Source organism: Aulonocara stuartgranti (assembly GCF_965226115.1).
Source record: "Aulonocara stuartgranti genome assembly, chromosome: 3".
In the NCBI taxonomy this organism is placed as follows: Eukaryota; Metazoa; Chordata; class Actinopteri; order Cichliformes; family Cichlidae; genus Aulonocara; species Aulonocara stuartgranti.
The window spans coordinates 62,924,824-62,946,509 of NC_138941.1; the positions used below are offsets into that span (position 1 = coordinate 62,924,824).

Sequence of the window (21,686 nt, forward strand, 5' to 3'; positions counted from 1 at the left end):
AACTGATCCTGACTGTAATTGAACTGAAACCCAAATTATATCAGTGACTGAGGACAGACATACATGTCCTCAGTGAGAGAGCTGAACCACAAACATCAATAAAACAGCAACTAAGATGAACGTGTGCAGCTTCTTAACCTGAAAAATATCCAGAGACATGTTTATTTTAAACAGCCTTTGTTTTGGACCACTGGACCACCCAGTTTAAAACTGTTGCTAAGTTTTGTTGCGCGATGTAGTCAGTTGTTGTCGGTTCAAAAATAAAGTTGGAGTGAGAAGTGAGAGCTCTTGTGTGGTCTGTGTTAACCTCCACACCTCTAAAATAAAGTCTCAGTGGTCTAATTTCCTTGAATCAAAACTCTTTAACCACCGACAGACGGACAACCTTTATGTGAAGCTTTGGTGTGAAGTTTCCAGCCTGAATGGTGTTCATGTTGCTTTTTTCTGTTGTTGTGGTTTTCTTTATTTTGTTCTTTGTTATGGGCTCTGAAGAGAAGCTTGCATGGGTTCGCCACAACATCTTTCCATCAGAGATCTTCATGAAACCCACGGAACCACACGAGACGAACAACAAGTCAGACCAAAGTTTATTGATCACTGCTGTGGAGATGACAGCACACTTGGAAATAAAATATAAATAACAGGAAAGTTACATAAGACATTAAATACATTCCATTATATTCATATATTAGTTATGTACTATATGTCATTGTTATTTATTATTTATATATTATTTATTATATGAATACACATTGGTGGTTTGGGCATACTGACACAGTGACTATCAGGGTGACAAAAATATATTTTTGACATACTTTTTATGTTTTAGTCCTCTTTTGTTTCTCTGTTGTTGTGTGAGTGTATTAACTGGAAAGATCAAACACAACATATACAGATCTGTTTAAGGATGAATATCCTCAGACCTAATGGCCTTTGTGGAGCAGCAGCTGGATTCAGTTGTTTAACTGGTGGATTACTTCAGTGAAGAATAGATAACGTCTGGCTCTGGTAGAAACTCTGAAAACACAAGCACACAGTTCAACCAGTAAGACACCTGTCACAGTTAAAGTAATATAAAGGTATTTTGGGGGCAGATTAATAACAAGAAAAAAGGAAAAATCAGCACTTTTTCCACATTTAATCCATTTTGACAGCAAAAATACAGATCAGTTGTTCTACAACAGTGGAACTTGCTCTATTAATTTCCAATTAAAGGTTTTATAGCTAAACTGTCACATATAAACTTTTGACATGAAAGAGACAAACCAGGAAGTGTTTAGTTTGGAAGAGAGTCTCAACAAAGTGGCAGTCACTATCACACAATGGCTGTATCCCAATTCAGGGTCTGCAGCCTTAAAGGCCGCATTTTAAGACTGATTACGTCACAGCGTCACGGTGAAGGCTGTCCCAATTCAAAAGCTGCTCGAAATGTGGCCTTCAAATGCGTCCTTTATTTCCCTGATTTTTAAGGACATGGCGGTGTAGACTTCGTGGCCCAACATATCCCAGAATGCATAGCACGGCGGTGGGTGTGGATAATTTTGCCGAAAAAAAAGGCGGAAGAGGGGCGTCCGAAGAGTAAACTTTAAGTAAGTACTGAATATTATGTTACTTATTTATGTGCAAATGTTTAATAATGAAGAACATTAAAACATTACTGTTGGCCACATGTCGGCAAAGTTATGGGACATTAGTGACGTTTGTACTAAATTACGGAGCCCCGCAGGGGACATGGGAGAAAAAAAAATTAAGACGGACTTTTGCGAGATCTCGCAAAAGTTGAATTCCAACAATGGCGGCAGCTACTTAGTTGTAATATTACTCTTTCTGGGTCACAAAATACACTTTTAAGATATTTTGAGGTGTGAATGTAGTTGTGTAAACGTCAGATACCTGCTCGGTTTACAAGACATCACATATTTGCAAAAGTGCTCCGACGTTTTCGGAGATCTGACACTCACTAGCTCGAAGCTAACGGGAGGTCGAGACCTACTACAGCCGGGAGGAACACTGCTTTCCCGGCACATCGTGCCTCGACCTCCCGGTCAGCTTTGAGCTGGCGGCCTCCGAAGAATGCGGCTAAAACTTTTGCGAGATCTCGCAAAAGTCCGTCTTAATTTTCTCCCATGTCCCCTGCAGGGCTCCGTACTAACTTGGTTTTAAAGCCTTTACTTTAAAATATACGCCGTTCAATAGTTGACCTTAATCTGACAGAGAATGTGATGATTTTATGGATATTTAAAGTAAGCACTGAGACAAATTTAGTAATGCCAACATATTAAAAGAACAATATTTGTCTCTTATATATAACATAGCTATATATACAGTGTCAAAGGAACCTGTCTTTGAGTGAAGATTTAAGGTGACAGGAAATAAAAATAATATAAATAAATGCAGCTTGAATCTTTACTGAAGCTTAGTATTTGAAACAGAGTCATTCACTGCTGTAATAACTAATACTGATTGAAATAATAACTCTAATTTGGCCATAATATATAATATGGCCACATAATTGGCCATATTATATTTACATTACCAAAGTGAGATGACTTTAGTCTCATGAACAACATTAGCTAATTGTTATTTACTAACTAATCTTTACATGACTGTTCTGTACAGAAGTGAAGCCCAATAATCATGATTTCACAGTCCCGTGGTCTCAGCCTCAGATACTTATCAAATCAAAGCTCATGTAGAAACAAACAAACAAATGAACAAAGTATGTTCTCCTTCATTTCTGTCAAACAAAGCTGTATGAAACGTTTACAGCTGTTATTGTCAAGGTTGCTAGGCAACCTGGGCAGCGCAACCGTCCAATTTCACAAGCCTCTCATTTCCGGCCTTAGCGGTATTCGAAGACCCTGAATTGGGATACAGCCAAGGTCACACACTATTGTTAAAAACACATCACTGAGTCATACTCATACAACAGGAAACACATTCACATGTCTATTTTTATGTTCAGCCCAAACTGAACTGACAAAAGAATGCAAAACAAGCAGGCAGTAAACTCTGGTCTCCCTCCTGACAGCCTGAGGTTTTAGACTTTTACCTTCACTTTGGATTCTTCACAAAGTTCCACTTCCTGGGCTCACACTGAACATTAGTGTCAGCTCATAAATAATTATATATCAGTGCAAATCCTATGATTCTGGTCTAAGCTTCATTTTTTATGTTGTCATGTGTTCACCATAATACTGATGACATTTACTTTTGTAAAGATCTTCAACATGGTCCTCTGGAAAAGTGTCTTACCTGTGGCTCACAGCAAGCAATTTAATTACTTTAATGAAGCAGTATGTACTATTGTACACCTACTCTGATTAATAAAGTATTGGTCATTCTTACATTGTACAAGGAACAAACAAGGAATTTCTATGTTATGGTTCTTCAAGCACTACTTTTTTAGCTTTTTATTTCAGAATTTGATTTAGTTTGACTTTACATTTCATTTAGAATGCTCTGCAATCCAGAGTCAATGACAGGTGCATAGGAAGAGAAAAACATTTTCTTTAAAAAAATATATACCGGTATTATGATCTTTTCACATTGTCTCACTTACCATTATTGTTTATAAAATTACAATATTTTGGCCCAGGAACATTGTTTCTTTGTACCTGACAAAGGTCCCTTGGACAGAAACATTTTAATTTAATAAAGAATGATGGCCAAGCCAGACAGTGTGCACAGCTCATAAAATATTTTTTAAATGTTTTTTTTTAAAGTTTACATTAAAAATGTTTGATCAAATCATAAAGTACTCAGTGCTTTTTGAGGATATTCCTTCAGGCTTCAAAGGTAAATACTGAGTCAAAATCAGATCAAATTCTTTCAGCATTTCTAAAATAATTTGTGCCACTGTTTGATCATCTATTACAATAAAGTTTAACATCCATGTGTCCAAAGACAGTTTATTCATTTTAGGTGAGTTAGAAGTACTCTATATACATTATATACAAATATTTTTAAACAACTAAAACACTAAAAGTACTACTGCTCTAGCTTTAGATAAAAACAAAGACACAAATTGCAGTGACAGGTGGATGATTAGTGAATTTGGGCTAGTTGACGTGTCATAATGTGCTACAGGGTGGCATTTTTGTTACTGACACTTAAGTGAAGCTTTCTTCCGCAAGCACTGGTATTACTTATAGACTTTCAAAGTGTCTCTGTGAACATGAGGGTTGTGCTTCATCATGCTTTACTGATTCATGTGTTTTTGAAAAAAGGAGAACAGTTCACAATGTCAGGAAGTAGCCTTGTTTTGTTTTTACTGAATAAAGAGCAGCTGTACCTCTGCGCCTGTTTGGTCTGATGACTATTTGTCCATAATCGATGTCTTCAGTTCTCATTGATGAATAGACTGTAGCTGGATCACACTCTGCACAATGAAACATATACACAGGACATCACTGCAGGTGGTAAAGCTTAGAAAGTAATGTAGGTATTCAGGATGTCTGTTAAAAGAAGAGTTATCATTTCCCAGTCAGCATCATGTAAATAATTCTTAGAAACTGTCAGCAGGTTTCACCAACTTTGTAGGCATCTTTCCTGTTTCAGACAAACACCCACACATTATTTTTGGTCATTCGTGATTAATGCTAGATGATGACAGAAGCATTTTACCACAAAGCACCACACAAACCTACATGTGTCAAACTACCTACACACTATCAGCAAGCAGCATGATGACAGTGGAAACAACAAGTAGAGGAAGTAGCTGCTGGGGGTTTACATGCAGAATTTAAAATATCCAAAACTATTAGTGTTGTGAGTTTTCTCATCCATTTATTTCAAAAATTATTTAGTCCAAATATCTAATATTGCCTATTTAATTGATAAAGAGCAGTTAAAGAGTCTATTTTCTTGTTTGTATAAACATTGACCATCCATTGATTACTGCATGGAGCTCACTAACAGACCATCCTTTTTTGGTAAGGTAACCTACACTCTGCTGTGAATCTGGTTGGGAAGAAGCACTGCCTTTCAGGCTGAGAGTTACAAAAAGGCACTTAAATGAAGGCGGATATAGATAAAGACATGTAGGATCTTTCTGTTCATTAGAACGTCTCAGCGTAGCTGCTATATTGCTCAGGGAGAGCAAGGCCTCCTAATCCATGTATTTATGTGGACATAGAAGTGTAAATGCACATTTAAAAAAAAACAAGTAACCCCCCCCCCCAAAAAAAAAAAAAGAAAAAAAAACAGGAACAACTCCACTAGGTCTTCCTTTGCAGACCGGTATTCAGCCATTAGCCATCAATGTCATTTTACTCTAGGCTCTTAACCTGGTCTGGACTGTTATTCTTGTTCTGAAACAAGAGAAGTAGTACCTCTTGTCTTTGATTGTTTTTGCTTGTCTTTGATGACGATTTGTCCATAACTGATGTCGTCTGTCTTCACTGCTGAGTATACTGCAGCTGGATCACTCTCTGTACAGTACACCACACACAGAGGACATTACTGCAGATAGTACATTCACATAGATACTCCTGCTGTTACATTAACTATGATGAAAAAAGTCATTTAGATTATTTATGCTAATTTTTATACAGCGTTCAAATAGGAAAAATATATCACAGTAATGCTGTACAAACAAACAAGATCTAGTATTGGGGTAAAAAAAGTGTAATATCTTTTTGATATGTGATGGAAAATTTATTTTTCTTATGCATTGATCACTTTAGTAATAGTAATATCACTTTGTCTCACTTAGTTATATGCATGTAGCATCACATGTGAGTCTTATGCTCTTTCACATTTGGCGGTTGACCAGAGCGCTCTCTCCGTGCTGCAGCATGTTATCCACTTCGAAAAGATGCTCACCAAGTGTTTGCAGTTTATTTAAAACTTCCACAACACATGTTTAAAAAAAAGAAACGATTTCTCCTATAATAAAACAACAGTTCAAAATCAAAAGTGAAACATGCACTCAAACATATAACATATAACAGATAAAAGATGTGTCAGGTGATTGTTCCAAAATCACCTGTTGTGTTTCTGCTGGTGGGAAACGTGCGGGATCACATAGTTTAGTCAATTTCCTTGCTGGATATTTCATGTCTTCTAAATCTGGCTGTGTAATATATCATGCAAGTGGTCCCTGACTCGACAATAAACAGACATCCAAAGATTCACAAAAAACAAAAAAAAAAGAAAATGAGGGGAGGAGGCATTGAAGTAGCTTCTAGGGCTGTAAAATTGATCCGATTTTAATCTCGACCATGATTTTAGCTACCCACAATTAAATAAGTATTCAAGCAAATTGGTTGTTTAGAATAATTTTGGATTTAGGGCAAATCTTATCCAAAGTTGTGTGTGTGCTGCAAAGCAACACAAGTAACTTATTCAAATACAGGAAAACACATTGCAAACTGTAGTATAATGATTGCATGAAATACATGAACATCAATGAAGATGTGAATCTTCCACCATCAACTCTGCTGTAGAAAGAAGCACTAAAATCACCAATGTGATCATATTCTATTTGACTAAAGATATGTGTCCAATAAACACTGTGAGCAATGAAGGCTTTGGGAACATATTGTACAAAATATATGCTATCCCTTCACACTGCTATGTTTCTATTGAAGGGAAACCTGGGCTGAATGTAGAGGAAATGTAGAGATTGCACAACTGCTTATTACTTTGTTGTCTACATTACTTGCTGTTCATCAGATCACATCTGTCACACTAAATTATTAACATCATAAATCTAAAAATGACATATTTTGTAGTACTGAAAAGCACTTACTTGAAACTTTTTTTTGTTTATGCAGAATTTAACTATTGAGTGTTTTTATTGTATTTCCTTTCATTAAAGCCCAGGATTTTTTATTGTCTTTTTTCCTTTTGTGCACTCCTCTGATGGACAGCTTCAAATTTGGTAAAACTATTCTTCTTCTTCAATGCTGTAAACAAATATTGAAATCTTTAAAACACACTTCAGTTTTTTGACCTCTTGTGATATGTGAGAAGTGACAGCAGAGTTGTGAGCTTTGACAAAAACATGCTGAAATGTTCACCACAGGATATATATGTATCAACTATGAGGAGGTCATGCAACGGACCTCATGAAACTAATCTAAAATCTAAAAGTCAAACACAAGTTTTAATAAACTTCAAAAAGTTTGAAATGTTTTGTTTATTTGTGAATTTCTTTTGCTCATTTTTTTTTCATCTTCAAATGTGACAGCCCTGCAGTAAAACTTGAGCAGCTGAAGTGTATTCATGAGAAACAGGAAACTGTGTGACCACAGAGCTTTTTCTGTTAACGGACTAACCACGGGCTGAAGAACACACAGTCCAGCTCATGAAATACAACACTCATTTGGCTTTTCATCATTAGATATGGAACAACTACATTGTTGTTATCTCTTACCAACTTTGACTCATTTTTGGTAAAATTGGCTTTTCTCTCTTGTTTGTTTATCGCCCACTTTGCACCAGAAAGAGGAAACCAGCAGGTGTCGCACTAAACAACAGCAGCACGTTTAAGCTTGATCAGCTGTTGTTAGAATGTATTTAATATTAATTTCTAGTATCAGCTGATGTTTGCTGGAGCCACAGCTGTAAAGCTGCTGGTCATGATGTCTGTTTAGATATGTGGTGAGAGGGAAACATGAAGATGAAACCAGGAGATGTTCTTACTGAATCATCAGAGCTGAACAGGTGATGGAGAAACAGGTTTACCTTTTAGGTGACATGAATGAGTTGAAGGGAAGTTATGAACTGTTTCTGAGAGACAAATTGACTATGTGCACGTTAGCATATGCTACTTCCGGTGCGGAAACTCCTGTGGGGAGCTTTGTTTCCGGTGCCCTATTCGCGCCTGGTTTACGGTCCAAAACAAGTTAAGCAAATGAATGAATCAAGTGGCGATTTACATTTCTATAGATGTCTTGGGCACTTGACTAACATCTCATCAAGATGGCGGCGCGCACAGACGCAGCAGCTCACTGCTCCTCACGTTCGGTGTTTTGTTTTTTACTTTTTCTACGTGTATCTGTGTGGATGTGTGTGTTTTTTATCATTATACATCGAGTAGAGTCCACCTACAGTCGTCAGGACCTTCTGAGTTTGGGATTACGCTGTGCAAGGAGCATTACATCGGACTACCACTACATTCACGGCATTCCGGAGGACATAATAAGAGCTCCAGGGTCTCCGTGGTTGGTTCTTCCCAGCGGCAAGACAAAGAGGAAATGTAAACAAAGGAGGCAAAAGCGTGGCTGCAGGGCGGGCCCACTAGCTCGGCTAAAGAAACAGCCATTTAAGCCACCGCTTCCGAGTATTTTCCTCTCCAATGTCAGGTCCATAACCACCAAAATCGACAAACTGAGATTACAAATTGCAGTCAATAAGTGTGTATGGGACAGCAGCATAATATTACTCACAGAGACTTGGCTGCAGCCATCAATTCCGGACTCGGCTATTGAGCAAGCAGGCTGCACGGTCCACCGTCACGACAGGAACGGCCACTCCGGTAAGATCAAAGGAGGGGGTTTATGCATCTACACCAATGACAGCTGGTGCAAAAACACAAAGACTGTAGACAGCCACTGTTCCCCGGATTTGGAATATTTGACTGTGAAGTGCAGACCCGTCTACATACCTCGTGAGTTTACTGTTGTCATGGTAACGGCCGTGTATGTACCACCCGATGCTAATGCTAACTTGGCCATGGAGGAGCTGCACAAGACAATAAGCAACCAGCAGAACTCCCATCCAAACGCAGTGCACCTTATAGCTGGGGACTTCAACCATGCTGATTTAAGGTCAATATTCCCCAGATTTGAACAGCATATTAAATGTGCAACGAGGGGGAAAAACACATTGGATAAAGCCTACAGCAACATCCAAAAAGGCTAAAGAGCAACCCCTCTACCACATCTAGGTTTGTCAGACCACATGTCCATGCTGTTGATCCCTGCATACACTCCCGTTAGGAGAAGAGCCCCCCCAGTCACAAAAACTGTGCAAACCTGGCCAGAAGGTGCATCACATCAGCTGCAGGACTGTTTTGAAAACACGGACTGGAGCGTGTTCGAACATCAGGACCTTGAAGAGCACACAACATCAGTGCTCTCATATATTAACTTCTGTGTCAACAGTGTCACTGTGGACAAACGTCTCCGGGTGTATTCCAACCAGAAACCCTGGATGACTAAAGAGGTCCAGGTCCTGCTGAAGCAACGTGACGCCGCTTTTAGATCTGGTGATGGTATACAGTACAGTGCAGCCAGATCTGAGTTGAAAAGAGGCATCAGAGAGGCCAAGGCAGCGTACAAGAGAAGGATCAAAGACCACTTCAGCACCAAAAACTCACGACAGGTATGGCAGGGAGTTCAGCACTTAACCAACTACAAACCTGGCAATACCACGTTGACTGAGGGTAACACGGAGCTTGCGGAGGAGCTGAACCACTTCTTCGCATGCTTTGAGGTGAAGGGACCAGAGGCAGCAGCAGCAAAAACATCGGACAGCAGCAGCAGCCCAAGCCTCATAGTGCAGGAATATGAGGTGAGGCTGAGGGCAGTGAACCCCAGGAAGGCCACCGGACCAGATGGGGTAACCGCAAAGGTCCTAAAAGAGTGTGCAGACCAGCTGGCTGGGGTCTTCACTAAGATCTTCAACACTTCACTGTCCCAGTCCTGCATCCCGCCGTGCCTAAAGTCAGCCACAATTGTCCCACTGCCAAAGCGTACTAACATTAGCAGCCTCAACGACTACCGACCAGTTGCTCTAACACCTATTATAATGAAGTGCTTCGAGAAACTGGTCCGACGTCACATCATGTCCTGCCTGCCACCCACACTCGACCCGCTCCAGTTTGCATACAGAGCTAACAGATCAACTGAAGATGCCATTGCTACAACGCTCCACACCACCATCTCTCACCTGGAAGTGCAGGGCCGTTACACCAGGCTGCTCTTTGTTGACTTTAGCTCTGCTTTCAATACGATACTCCCGGACAGACTAATAGTTAAACTGCTGGAAATTGGACTTCCTTCCACCACCTGCCGCTGGATCAGAGACTTCCTCTCAGACCGTGTACAGAGAGTTAGAGTGGGGCCTCATCTTTCCTCAGCCCTCAGCCTCAACACTGGCTCTCCACAAGGCTGTGTACTGAGTCCCCTATTGTACACTCTGTACACACATGACTGTGTTAGTTCCCACCCAGACAACACAGTCATCAAGTTGGCAGATGATACCACCGTGGTGGGGCTCATCTCAGGGGGAGATGAGACTGCATACAGAGCTGAAGTTCAGAGGCTGTCAGATTGGTGTGCAGATAACAACCTGGACCTCAATACCACCAAAACAAAAGAACTGGTAGTTGACTTCAGAAGGAGGAAGTCCGAGCTGCAGCCTGTCAGCATCAACGGGGAGTGCGTGGAAAGGGTCTCCAGTTTCAAGTTTCTGGGTGTGCACATAGACACAGACCTCCAATGGAGCTCTAACACCTCTGCGGTCTTAAAGAAGGCCCAACAGCGTCTCCACTTTCTGAGAATCCTCAGAAAAATGGACCTGAAGAAGGAGCTGCTGACCGTCTTCTACCGCTGCTCCATTGAAAGTGTGCTGACATATTGCATCGGTGTGTGGTTCTCCAGCTGCACCACAGCACACAGAAAGGCACTCCAGAGGGTCATCAACATGGCCCAAAAAATCATTGGACATCCTCTTCCCTCCCTGAAGGACCTGTACAGCACTCGCTGTCTCAAGAGGGCACGCAGCATCCTATGAGACTGCACACACCCAATACACCGGGTGTTTAAGCTGCTGCCGTCTGGCAGGAGGTTCAGGCTGCTGAGGTCCCGAACAAATAGACTCAAGGACAGCTTTTATAACAGGGCAACAGCCCTGATCAATGCAAATAGCTGACCTGACTGGATACCTCCCTGGACTTTTTTTAGGGGGGAGGTAACAATGTTTAAAACAATAACAATAATATTTATATTTATAACAAGGTGCAATAATAATTAATGTGCAATAATAACAGTGTGCAATACACATACACTTATTCTTTTTTATACTAAGTTAATATACTGTGTTGTGTTGTTTGTTGCGTTGTGATGTGTCATATCGTGTCGTGTTGTGTTATATGTAGTGCCGATGTAGGACAGTTTTTCCAATTTCATTGTACTACTGTACTATGTATGACTGTGCAATGACAATAAAGAGTTATCTTATCTTATCTTATTTACCCAATATATCTGTAAATGATGTTCACCGACTTGTTGATATTTTTTCCCTGCACCTCAGGGCAAAAGAGAAAAGGGATTCAAATGTTATATTTCTCAGCTGTCCCTCGTTTATCGCGGGTGTTATGTTCTAAAAATAACCAGCGATAGGTGAAATCAAGTAGCCAATTTTATTTTTTGATGGTGCAAAACGTTTCGTCAACAGACAGCACTGCACTTCAGAGTCACACTGCTAGTGATTGATGCAGCAATTCTGTACTGTACACGAGAGACGTCACGGAGGAGATCGTCTGCAGCGATCAGGATGCAGGACACAATGTGACGTAAAAAAAATAAGCATGCAAACTTGCACTAAGAAATCTGCGAAACAGCGAGGTGAAAGGTGAACCGCGTTATTGCGAGGGACCGCTGTAATTTTTAAGGTAAGTCACAACATACCCTTCGTAAATACTGATTTATAGAAACCGTTACCAGCAATCATTCATTTTTTGTGTGGCTTTTTTCACGGTTTGTTAACATGCTGTGTAGGTGTGTACTTGACTAGCTGATCTCGACATAATGGGGGAAACATCTGGTTTGACTATTGTTCACCTGTAGTTTGAATGCTGAACATTTGCCTGTTTAAATCATAAGAGCAGTCACTATACAGAGATGTGCTTCTGAATGTGGACGATGTGTCTTCTGCTGCAGTAATGCAGTTCTGCTTGTGTTGAGTGATGTAAACAACTGATCGATCTAAACTCTTTAAACTCAAAATTGATCATTAGAATTTTTTTTATGACACAACAGTGGTGAGTGTTCCCACCTTCTGCTCTTTGTAACTTAACGCGATCGTTCCATTTTCGAGTTTTGGACATGATTTTGGAGTGTATCTTCGCAGTAGCGATTGACCGCAAAGTAAAGCTACCGGAAATGTACAACCCCACATCCGGTCTCAAACCAGGAAGTTAGCATTTTCTCGTGCACAGGGTCAATAACACCAGGGCTGTATCCCAATTCAGGGTCTGCAGCCTCAAAGGCCGCATTTTAAGCCCGATTACGTCACAGCGACACGACGAAGGCTGTCCCAATTCGAAGGCTGCTCGAAATGCGGCCCTCAAATGCGTCCTTCATTTCCCTGAATTTTAAGGACGTGGCAGTGTAGACTTCGTGGCCCAACATATCCCAGAATGCATAGCGCGGCGGTGGGTGTGGATAATTTTGCCGAAAAAAAACGGCGGATGAGGGGCGCCCGAAGAGTAAACTTTAATTAAGTACTGAATATCATGTCACTTATTTATGTGCAAATGTTTAATAACGAAGAACATTAAACATTACTGTTGGCCACATGTCGGCAAAGTTATGTGACATTAGTGATGTTTGTACTAACTTGGTTTTAAAGCCTTTACTTTAAAATATACACCGTTCAATAGCTGAGCTTAATCCTACAGAGAATGATCAAAGCTCATGTAGAAACAAACAAATGAACAAAAGATTTTCTCCTTCATGTCTGTCAAACACAGCTGTATGAAACGTTTCCAGCTGTTAGTATCATGGATGCTAGGCAACCTGGGCAGCGCGACAGGAGGCTAGACCGTCCCATTTCACAAGCCTCGCTCTTCCGGCCTTAGCAGTCTTTGAGTACGCGGCCCATGAGGATCGTTGAGGCTGCGTACTTTAAGCCTGCAGACCCTGAAATGGGATACAGCCCTTGATCCTTTTCTATGTAGCTGACAGCTGGTAACTGTGCAGGGGCAGATCTAGCAAAGTGTTGCCAGGGGGCAGGTAGGGCATTAACAGGGAAAGGGGGGCACAAAGAAATACTTTTCTTTCTTATTCTCATTTAAAATGTCTTACTTTTAACAAATAATTATCTGAATCTTACAACCAAAGTTTTTATCTGACGTAAAATGTATAGAAAGCATACATATACCAACAGGACAGTGTACATCACTGTCACAACAGCTTTTGTTTTCATTCAAAGGCCTTATGGCTTTTCCTATAACACCTGGTGGGCCGGTCTCTAGTCAAAATGCCCGGGCCAATTTTTTTGTCCCAGTCCAGCCCTGCTTGTGCATGAGAAAGATGTGTCTTTTAAAGTTTGTGGTCTGCAATAATTAAAACTGCTGAGATTTTCCCTGGTGCACAAAAGATGAAAATCATATAACAGCTGAACTGTTACTTACTACTACTATGACATAAAACACTGAAACAGGCCCTGCTGAGGAAAGGTAAAGGAGTCTGTATTAATTAAAACTTTGTGCAGGTGAACTAATATGTAGATCTTGCATGCGCATTTTGTCCAAACAAAGAACATGAAACACTACCTCTGCTCCATTTAATTGGCTCCTGTTGATGCTGTAAAATTTTGAGGTCACTGTATGTGATGTCATCTACTCCAACTTTCCCTCCATCTGCTGATGCAAATCAACATAAACAGAAAAATAATTTATCGTATTAATAGACACTTAATTCAAGGCTGAACTTTTTAACTTGGTTAGACATAACACATTTAAAAAAAAATCTATGTAGCTTTCTAAATGAATTCTTCTGAAAAATGAAGAGTAAATCTCACCTTCAGATTTTCTGCTAACACATCGTCTCACCAGCAGAACGAGTAACACCAGTAGAGCCACAAAACAGACTGATCCAACACATGACAACACAGAGAGAAGAGGAGGAGAGAGTGATGGAGGAAGAGTGATGGAGGTAAAACCAGGAGGAGAGGTGGATGTACGTGGAGGTGTGGATGTAGGTGGAGGTGTGGTGGTGTGTTTGTCTAAAACAAAGCAAACACAGTCATTAAGTTGTCGTCACATTGTGAATGTTGAAAGCTGCAGAAACACAGACAGGTGAGTGTGTCACCTGTGACAGTGATCCAGCTGGATGGAGACTCTCCATGACCGCTGATGTCACACTTGTAGAGGCCTTCATCAGACCTGGAAACATGCTGGATGGTCATGTGACCTGTAGGCTGCTTCCTGATGAGGGAGCCATCTTTATAGAAAGCAGCTGTGAGGTTGGAGGGAGTGGTCTTTGTTTTACAGAGCAGAGTGACGTCATCTCCCTCCATCACAGGGAGGACAGGACTCTGCAGGATCACTGATCCACCTCAACACAGAGACAAACTACAGCATTTCATCCATTTACACACAGCTTCATCAACACTAACTCCACACACTCAGCTTACCAGTGACTGTCAGGTTAACCATGTTACTGATGGGACCCTCTCTGGACTCACACCAGTAAACTCCAGTCTCCCATGTGTAGATGTGACCAACATTACAGGAAGAACCAGCTGGTTTTCCAAATCCATCTGTTCCACACTGAGTCCTCTGTTGTTTGCTTGTGTTTCTCCTCAGAGTCCATCCAGCAGAGCTGTCGTCCTCCTCACAGCTCAGAGACACAAAGTCTCCTTTGAAGAACTGAGAGCTGCTGGGACTCACAGTCAGACGAGCTTGGTTTGTTGTGCAGCAGAGAAGTGAGATCAGAACTACAAGAAATTACACTTACAGTGAGTTCTTTTACAGTCAGAAAAAGAAAGTATATATATAATTATCAAAATATCGACCCGGTCCGTGTACTTTTCGGTATTTGAAGTTTTGTTTCAGAAAGTATAATTTAAAAAAAGAAAATGAGACACTTATTTAATTCTCAACTTAAAAAGCTAAAATGAAAAACGTAAAACAATTGTTTTTTTCATTTTGTCCTTTCGCACATCAGAAACGAAAAACCCAAGAAAAAAGAACGAGAAAGGGCCCTTTATTTATTTTGTCTGAACCGGAAGTTTTAGTAGGTCAACAACCTGTACAAGTGATGCGCAAACTTATGGCAAACACTGTAGTGTGGACATCATGACGTTGGAAAAATACTCAGACGTGATCATGGAGATGGCAAAACAAGGCCTGTCATCGGAAATTATATCAGAGCGTCTGTCATATGAACACGGGGAAGTGAGAGGATTTTAATGGTCCATCCTCTGTTTATTCCAGTGTAACTTTAAGGCCGTCGATCTCTTGTGTGGGGGACAGTGTGCGCGCGCCATAAAAAAACGCGCAGAAGAAGTACTTCCCGTTTCAGACATTGAAAATGCGTCTATTTTTTTGTTTTTGCGCTAGTATACTTTCATTATTTGAATCACGAAGAAATCCAAAAAAGCACGTCTAATTTTAAGTGTATGACGGCTATTTGTTACCACCGAATGAAAAAACAAGTTATTTTCGCCCATTTTATTCTTTATCAAAAATTTAAAAAATGAAAATTATTTTAAATATCGTTTTTTCGTTTTGGTTTCTGAAACAAAACTTCTTGTGACAATAGCCAAGAATAACAAAGCTGTTTTCTCCCATTGAAAATGCTACCTCCAGCTAAACAGAATCAACCTTGGGATTAAAGCCCAAACTTCAAACTCAGAGTCTAAGGAGATATTTTTCCAAATAGTTGAATAGTTAAATTTCTTTCTTTCAAGCTTACTGGTAAGGATAGTGTAGTATTAAAATACTCTTCAGACCTCTGTAGTACCTTCCCCTGGTATTTTTTGATCCTATATTCAGGACTGTATTGCTATCCTCTATGTCATCATATTAAATCCTATGATCAGTTACAAACCAGAGCAGACAGTAGTGTACAAAGATATTTAAAGATTATTTTTCACTTACAGAGCAGGCATTGCATAGATGTGTTCTTCATTTTCTTTTTAGATAATCTGATTTTTTCTGCGATATCAGCTAAACCCGTCCTCTTCCTCTGTATATATGTTATGCCCCATCCCCTCTGTTTGCATCCCCCCTCTCTTTCATTCTGCTGCCCCTTCCTTCTTCATTTTTAATCTTTCTCTCTCTCAGGTCAGGAGCTGAGAATGAACAATACTTGTCTGTCATTTACTTAATAGATTATGTCCCTCTCTCTCTCCCAGACCAAGCAGTCTTGTTCTATTAGTTAGTCGAGGTTTCAAAACAATCTGACATCTATCAACACAGCGACACCCAATGGACACTTTTTGTAATGTCACATTTTAATAAGGCGATTCAATTCAATTTTATTTATATAGCCCCAAATCACAACATAAGTCGCCTCAAGGTGCTTTTTTTTTTTTTTTCGCCTGTCCCGTTTGGTTCTTTTGCCATCAGAACTATTGTCTAAAGGCAAAGAAAGATGCCCAATGGATTTACTTTACCAAATGGACCATCCCGGCCTTGTCGTATTGGTCTATTTGATTCACCTTTGTTTTTATTGTTTATTTTATTTTATTTTCACTTACTACACATGGGACAGACATGACTGGGGGAAAGAAAAGGGAGAAACAAAGAGAAACAAAGAAAAACAGCGGGGAGGAGGATATAAAGAGATGAGATATAAGAGGTGATAAATGGCAAAAACCAACGAAACAAACAGACAGAAAATACATATAACAATCACCTGGATCACCTGTTGAGAAAGAAAAAAGAGAAAAAAAAGAAAAAAAGAGACCAATATAATAAACAACATCATCGTGATAATCTATGTGAATATAACAGTAAATACTAAATATTGAATATTATTGTGCAGCACGTAGGATCGACAGCAGTGCGCTTTGAGGTAGCAGCCAAAAAGGGTGTAGTTTAAGGTGCTTTAAATTTTAATGTAAAGTATTATCTACAATAATACAGAGAAAACAGACCCCATGTCAGGGTCCTGGGTCTGAGCGACCCAGGATCTCTGAGCAGTTATAGATGTTACAGTTTTTTTTAATTGGTTTTGTACTATTTTCACAACTAAAGTGTGCATTTTCAAATCTCTCAGTACAAAACTCACATTCGATCACATTTGTAACACCACTAGTCATCCTTCCAAATCTGATGTCATGAGTTCATTGTATTTGCACATATTTTCATTCCACGTAACCATTGTTGCAGAACATATGATCATTGTGATATATTCTGAGAACATTTGCTTTACTCACCCAAACAAAACAGTAAGATCTTTTTTCAGCGTAGTGCTTTTACCAATCATTTCATACAGGAGCAAATAATACAAGGTAAGGGTTTCAAATTGTCCTTGGTGATGAATGAGTGTAACTGAACTGTAAAACTTTACACAGCAAATATTACACTTATGTTCAGACTAAAATATATATATATATAAATATATTTTTATATTTATCACTTTTATACAATTAATCAAGCCGGTCATTAACATTGGGCCATACGTTTTCATCAACATCACAGTAGATGTCTTCGTTGTTCAGGCACCGTGGGAAAAATCTCCTGGCATGACGAATCCAGGCTTGACATTGCTCAGCAGTTATATCACCACAAGCTTCACACATGGCTTGAAGAAGGGAGACATGCTCATGGGGATGGCGATCATACACCTTCCACCTCCATGTAGAGAAGAATTCCTCAATTGGGTTGAGGAAAGGGGAACATGGTGTGTTTGAAACCATTCCTGAACCAGCTGTGCATGGTGGAAGATGACATTGTCCCACACAACAACATAGACGATGTCTTCTCCCTGACAGGCCTGCCCCAGTTCATTTAAAAAAAAAAACTATCAGGTGTTCAGTGTTGTATGACCCTAGAACTGGTCTGCAGCCTACCACACCATCTTCAGATATAGCTGCACACATTGAGATGTTCCCCCCACGTTGTCCAGGGACGTGGATGGTAGCCCAATAAGGTTACGTCCTCTGTGTCTAGTTTTAGCCAGATTGAAACCGGCCTCATCAACAAAAATATACTTGTGATGATTCACAGCAGCGTCCAGCTCCATCACCCTCTGTTACAGTAATTGCATGTCAGTTTAGTGTTGTACCTGAATATATTCTGAACGCAGTTGTTTCACCTGGACATTGTTCCTCTCAAAAGGAACTTACAAATGACCACACAACAATCAGTCAAGTTGAAAATCCATGGACATAATGAATGATTCATTGATTAAACATTAAGATCGGTTGAATTAAATGACAGAAAAATGTATTAAACTGAATGATAAGAGATGCAAATCAAAAATTTTATAGTGATAACATTATGAAAGGCAGTAACTGTGAATGAAACATTTATTTAGATGAAACACTTGTTTTGTGTAGTGAAAATGATATTTTGTCATTATGTGTATTGTACTAACACAATTGAAAATATGCTGAAATGTTTGAAAAAGGTGCACTTTTGATGATCTGTTGTGATATTAGTACTAAGAGTTTTGAAAATGTACCAATTGCTTGTGAAAACTGCGGCATGAAACTCCACAAGGTAAGATCAAATTAGTAACGATTAGGTTTAACTTGTCACATAATTTGTCTGTTTAAGGTGCCACAACATGAGATGGATGTGCAAGATATGTAGCTTTGAGTCAGAGAAGAGGTTGGGATTGTTAAAACACTACAGACTAAAGCATGGAAATGGTGGTCGCAGCTAGTCGTTCCCTTGTCTTCACACTGATTGCCCTTGCTCGTTTAAAACATTTAATGCCCTTAAGACCCATTTGTCTCGACACCATGTGAAGATGGTCACACAAAGTGGACCTCTTTCATTTACTTGTCTACTTTGCTGCTCTGTTTTTTTTAATTCAGAGAAGCAGTATTTTGAGCATCTTAACAACCACTTAAGGAAGTTTGAAGTAGTTGCATGTGTCTTCAAAAACTGCAACTTCAGTACAAATATTTATTCCACCTTTGCTACACATAGACACAGAAAACACCAGTCACACACCCTTGAGGATTTTAAAACTGAAGTATTAAAAAGCAAACCTAATGAACCCATGTTTGCTCAGGATGAGACCTGTGTGGAAGAGAGCTTAGAGCTTTGGGATGGGGAACCACAGGAGTTGTCTCAAGATATAAAAGAGAAATTTGGCCATCTATTTTTAAAGTTAGAAAGCATGTTCAATGTCCCAAACAAATGCATTGATGAAATAGTAGATGAGCTTCAGTTTATATCCACCTCTGCATCTGGTCCACTTTTAAGAGATGTGGTGGTGTCCACCTTGAAAAGCCATAACTGTGATCTGGATCCAGCCATTATCTCAGATTTAGTGAAAAATATTTGTGAGACACACCCTATAAGTACTGCCTTGGGGACAGGTGGCCCTTTCACAACTTATTACAAGAGAAGAGAATTTATGAAGAAGCATTTTTCAGTTGTTGAACCAGAAGAACACATACTTGATAAAAAAAAAGGGGCAAAACCTTCCAGTATGTCCCAATATTGCCCTCCTTGGTGCAGGTCCTAAGTAAGTCGTTTCAAGAAAACACATTTGAAGGTGAAAAAAAAACTGAAAATGACTTTAAGTACCAGACATTTCGTGATGGATCTCACTATCAAAACAACAAGTTTTTCTCTGTAGAGGAGAACAGAGTGAGTCTCATCCTGTACGTTGATGACTTTGAGGTATGTAATCCTCTTGGGACATCTCGAAAAAAGCACAAAGTCACAGCTGTCTATTGGGTGTTGGGAAACATTCCGGTGCAGTTACGTTCCACATTGACATCAATCTACCTTGCAATTCTGTGTAAGGCTGAAGACACCAAGCAGTTTGGATTCCAGCGAGTTTTAGAGCCACTGTTAACAGATATCCAAAGCTTGGAGAAAGATGGTCTTTTTGTTCCAGCGTTAGGGAAAGCCATTAAAGGGACTGTGGTCAGTGTGGTGGCAGATAATTTGGGGGCGCACTCTGTGGCAGGATTTGTCGAAAGCTTTGCAGGGTCATACATCTGCCGGTTTTGTGTTGGGGAGCGATCCAAGTTTCAGTCCAATGAAGTGAGATCTGGGTCTTTTCATCAAAGAACCAAAGATCAACATACACTGCATGTACAGACAGCTGTGTCTAGTCCAAATCACCCTCATTGTTATGGTGTAAAAAAACAGTGTGCATTGTCAGAAAAACTTGAGCATTTTCATGTTACATCTGGTTACCCTCCAGATGTTTTACATGACCTGCTGGAGGGCATTGTTCCAGTGGAACTGGCTTTGGCATTTGATAACTTGATCAAGAAAAAATATTTTTCTCTCATGGAACTGAATGATGCCATTTCCAATTTCCCATACAAGTGGAGTGATAAAACAAATCGCCCTCATCTCATTCCTGCTAACTTTTCGACTCGAAAATCAGTAGGGGGCAACGCACATGAAAATTGGTGCTTATTACGTCTTTTGCCTCTGATTATAGGTTTAAAAGTACCCCAACAAGAGCCTGTATGGCAGATGCTGATGACACTGAAAGACATTGTGGACCTTGTCATGTCTCGAGCCCATACTGAAGAAAGCATTTGCTATCTTGACAGCATCATTTCAGAACACCGAAGCAGATTCCTTGATGTTTTCCCCCAACATAAGCTCATTCCCAAGCACCATTTCCTTGAGCACTATCCTCAGTTATGAGCTGGAGAACACAGGGAGTGTGCAGTTACTTGAGCAAAGAGAGCTTAAAGATTTTTATCCTTTGGCTTCATACACCCTTGCAGGAAGACGCCTGACAACTTTAAAGCACCCCATTTGCCTATCCTTTTGAAATGTGAGGAGAGAAGCTTGTGAATAAATGTCTGTATTTCTCATCTGTTGTTGCAGCTTCTTCCTGTTCATATGGCACCCTCAGCGAAACTGCGGATAATTTTTGGGGAGGATGATGTCCACAAACTACTTTTACCTGCAGGCATCCCAAGCACACTTCAGGACCTCAATGATGTTCTTCGAGAGACATTTGATATTACAGGACCATTCACTGTTATGTACCAGGACATGGATTTCGATGGTCAGTTCTTCACTTTGACCTCAATTGAGGAAGTACAAGATAAAGCTAACCTCAAAGTAGTAAAAACTGAACCAGTAATCTTAAGTCTCACTACTGTGGACATGTCAGAAGTTGAATCTCCAGTTCCACTATGTACAGAAGCAAGCTCCTCCTCATCTGTATGCGACACAATCCTGTTGTCCTCCCCAGATGAGAGTGGACCATCCTACAGGTCTAAGCCATGGCCATTTAAGTTTGAAATACCAGACTTCTCTTATGATATAGACCTTGCACTGGAAGCAGGAAAGCAAGCTTATGAAAATGATGGCACACTTTTGAACAACCCAAGCGTAACTAGTAGCATTCTTGAGAAGCTTGCAGAGACTATATTTGGCTTCACAGCATATCCAACTGGTGTCCAGATTTTAGCTGTTGCTGAAGCCTTGGTAGCAAAATACCCATGCCTCAAAGAGCCAGGGTCTTTTAATGGCCTATATGGTTGGCAACAGAGGATAAAGTATAAAATGGGCAACTACAGGGCAAAGTTAAGAGGTCGCCAATTAGCCATTCCAGAGCTCGAGGTGAACACACTGAAGAGACGATGCTCCAGTGAAGAGGGTTCACTTAAAGGCTTTAAAAGGGCCAAAAAAGCTAAAGTCAACTATCTGCCACCACTGCCATTCGGTGAGACTGAGGAGACCTCAGAGATGGAGAGACTAGATTTGCTGAAGGAAATAAAGAAGAACAATGAGAGGGCAATTAATGAGAAAATGGAGAAGTCTTTCGCTATGAGAAGAA

The 21,686-nt window shown here is 40.1% G+C and overlaps 2 protein-coding genes across 2 annotated transcripts in view; one reads left to right on the plus strand and one right to left on the minus strand.

Moving 5' to 3' along the window:
• LOC309695373 (programmed cell death 1 ligand 1-like) overlaps positions 1-21,686 on the plus strand; it is a 241,112-nt gene that overhangs the window by 137,873 nt on the left and 81,553 nt on the right. The window lies entirely within an intron of this gene.
• On the minus strand, positions 756-14,686 carry LOC309698696 (uncharacterized protein; the record flags this gene model as incomplete). Its single annotated transcript, XM_082521326.1, has 7 exons — positions 756-1,017; positions 4,295-4,381; positions 5,334-5,432; positions 13,511-13,600; positions 13,759-13,962; positions 14,049-14,294; positions 14,374-14,686. Coding segments are annotated over 7 exons (1,083 nt in total), but the record flags the coding sequence as incomplete, so codon positions are not given.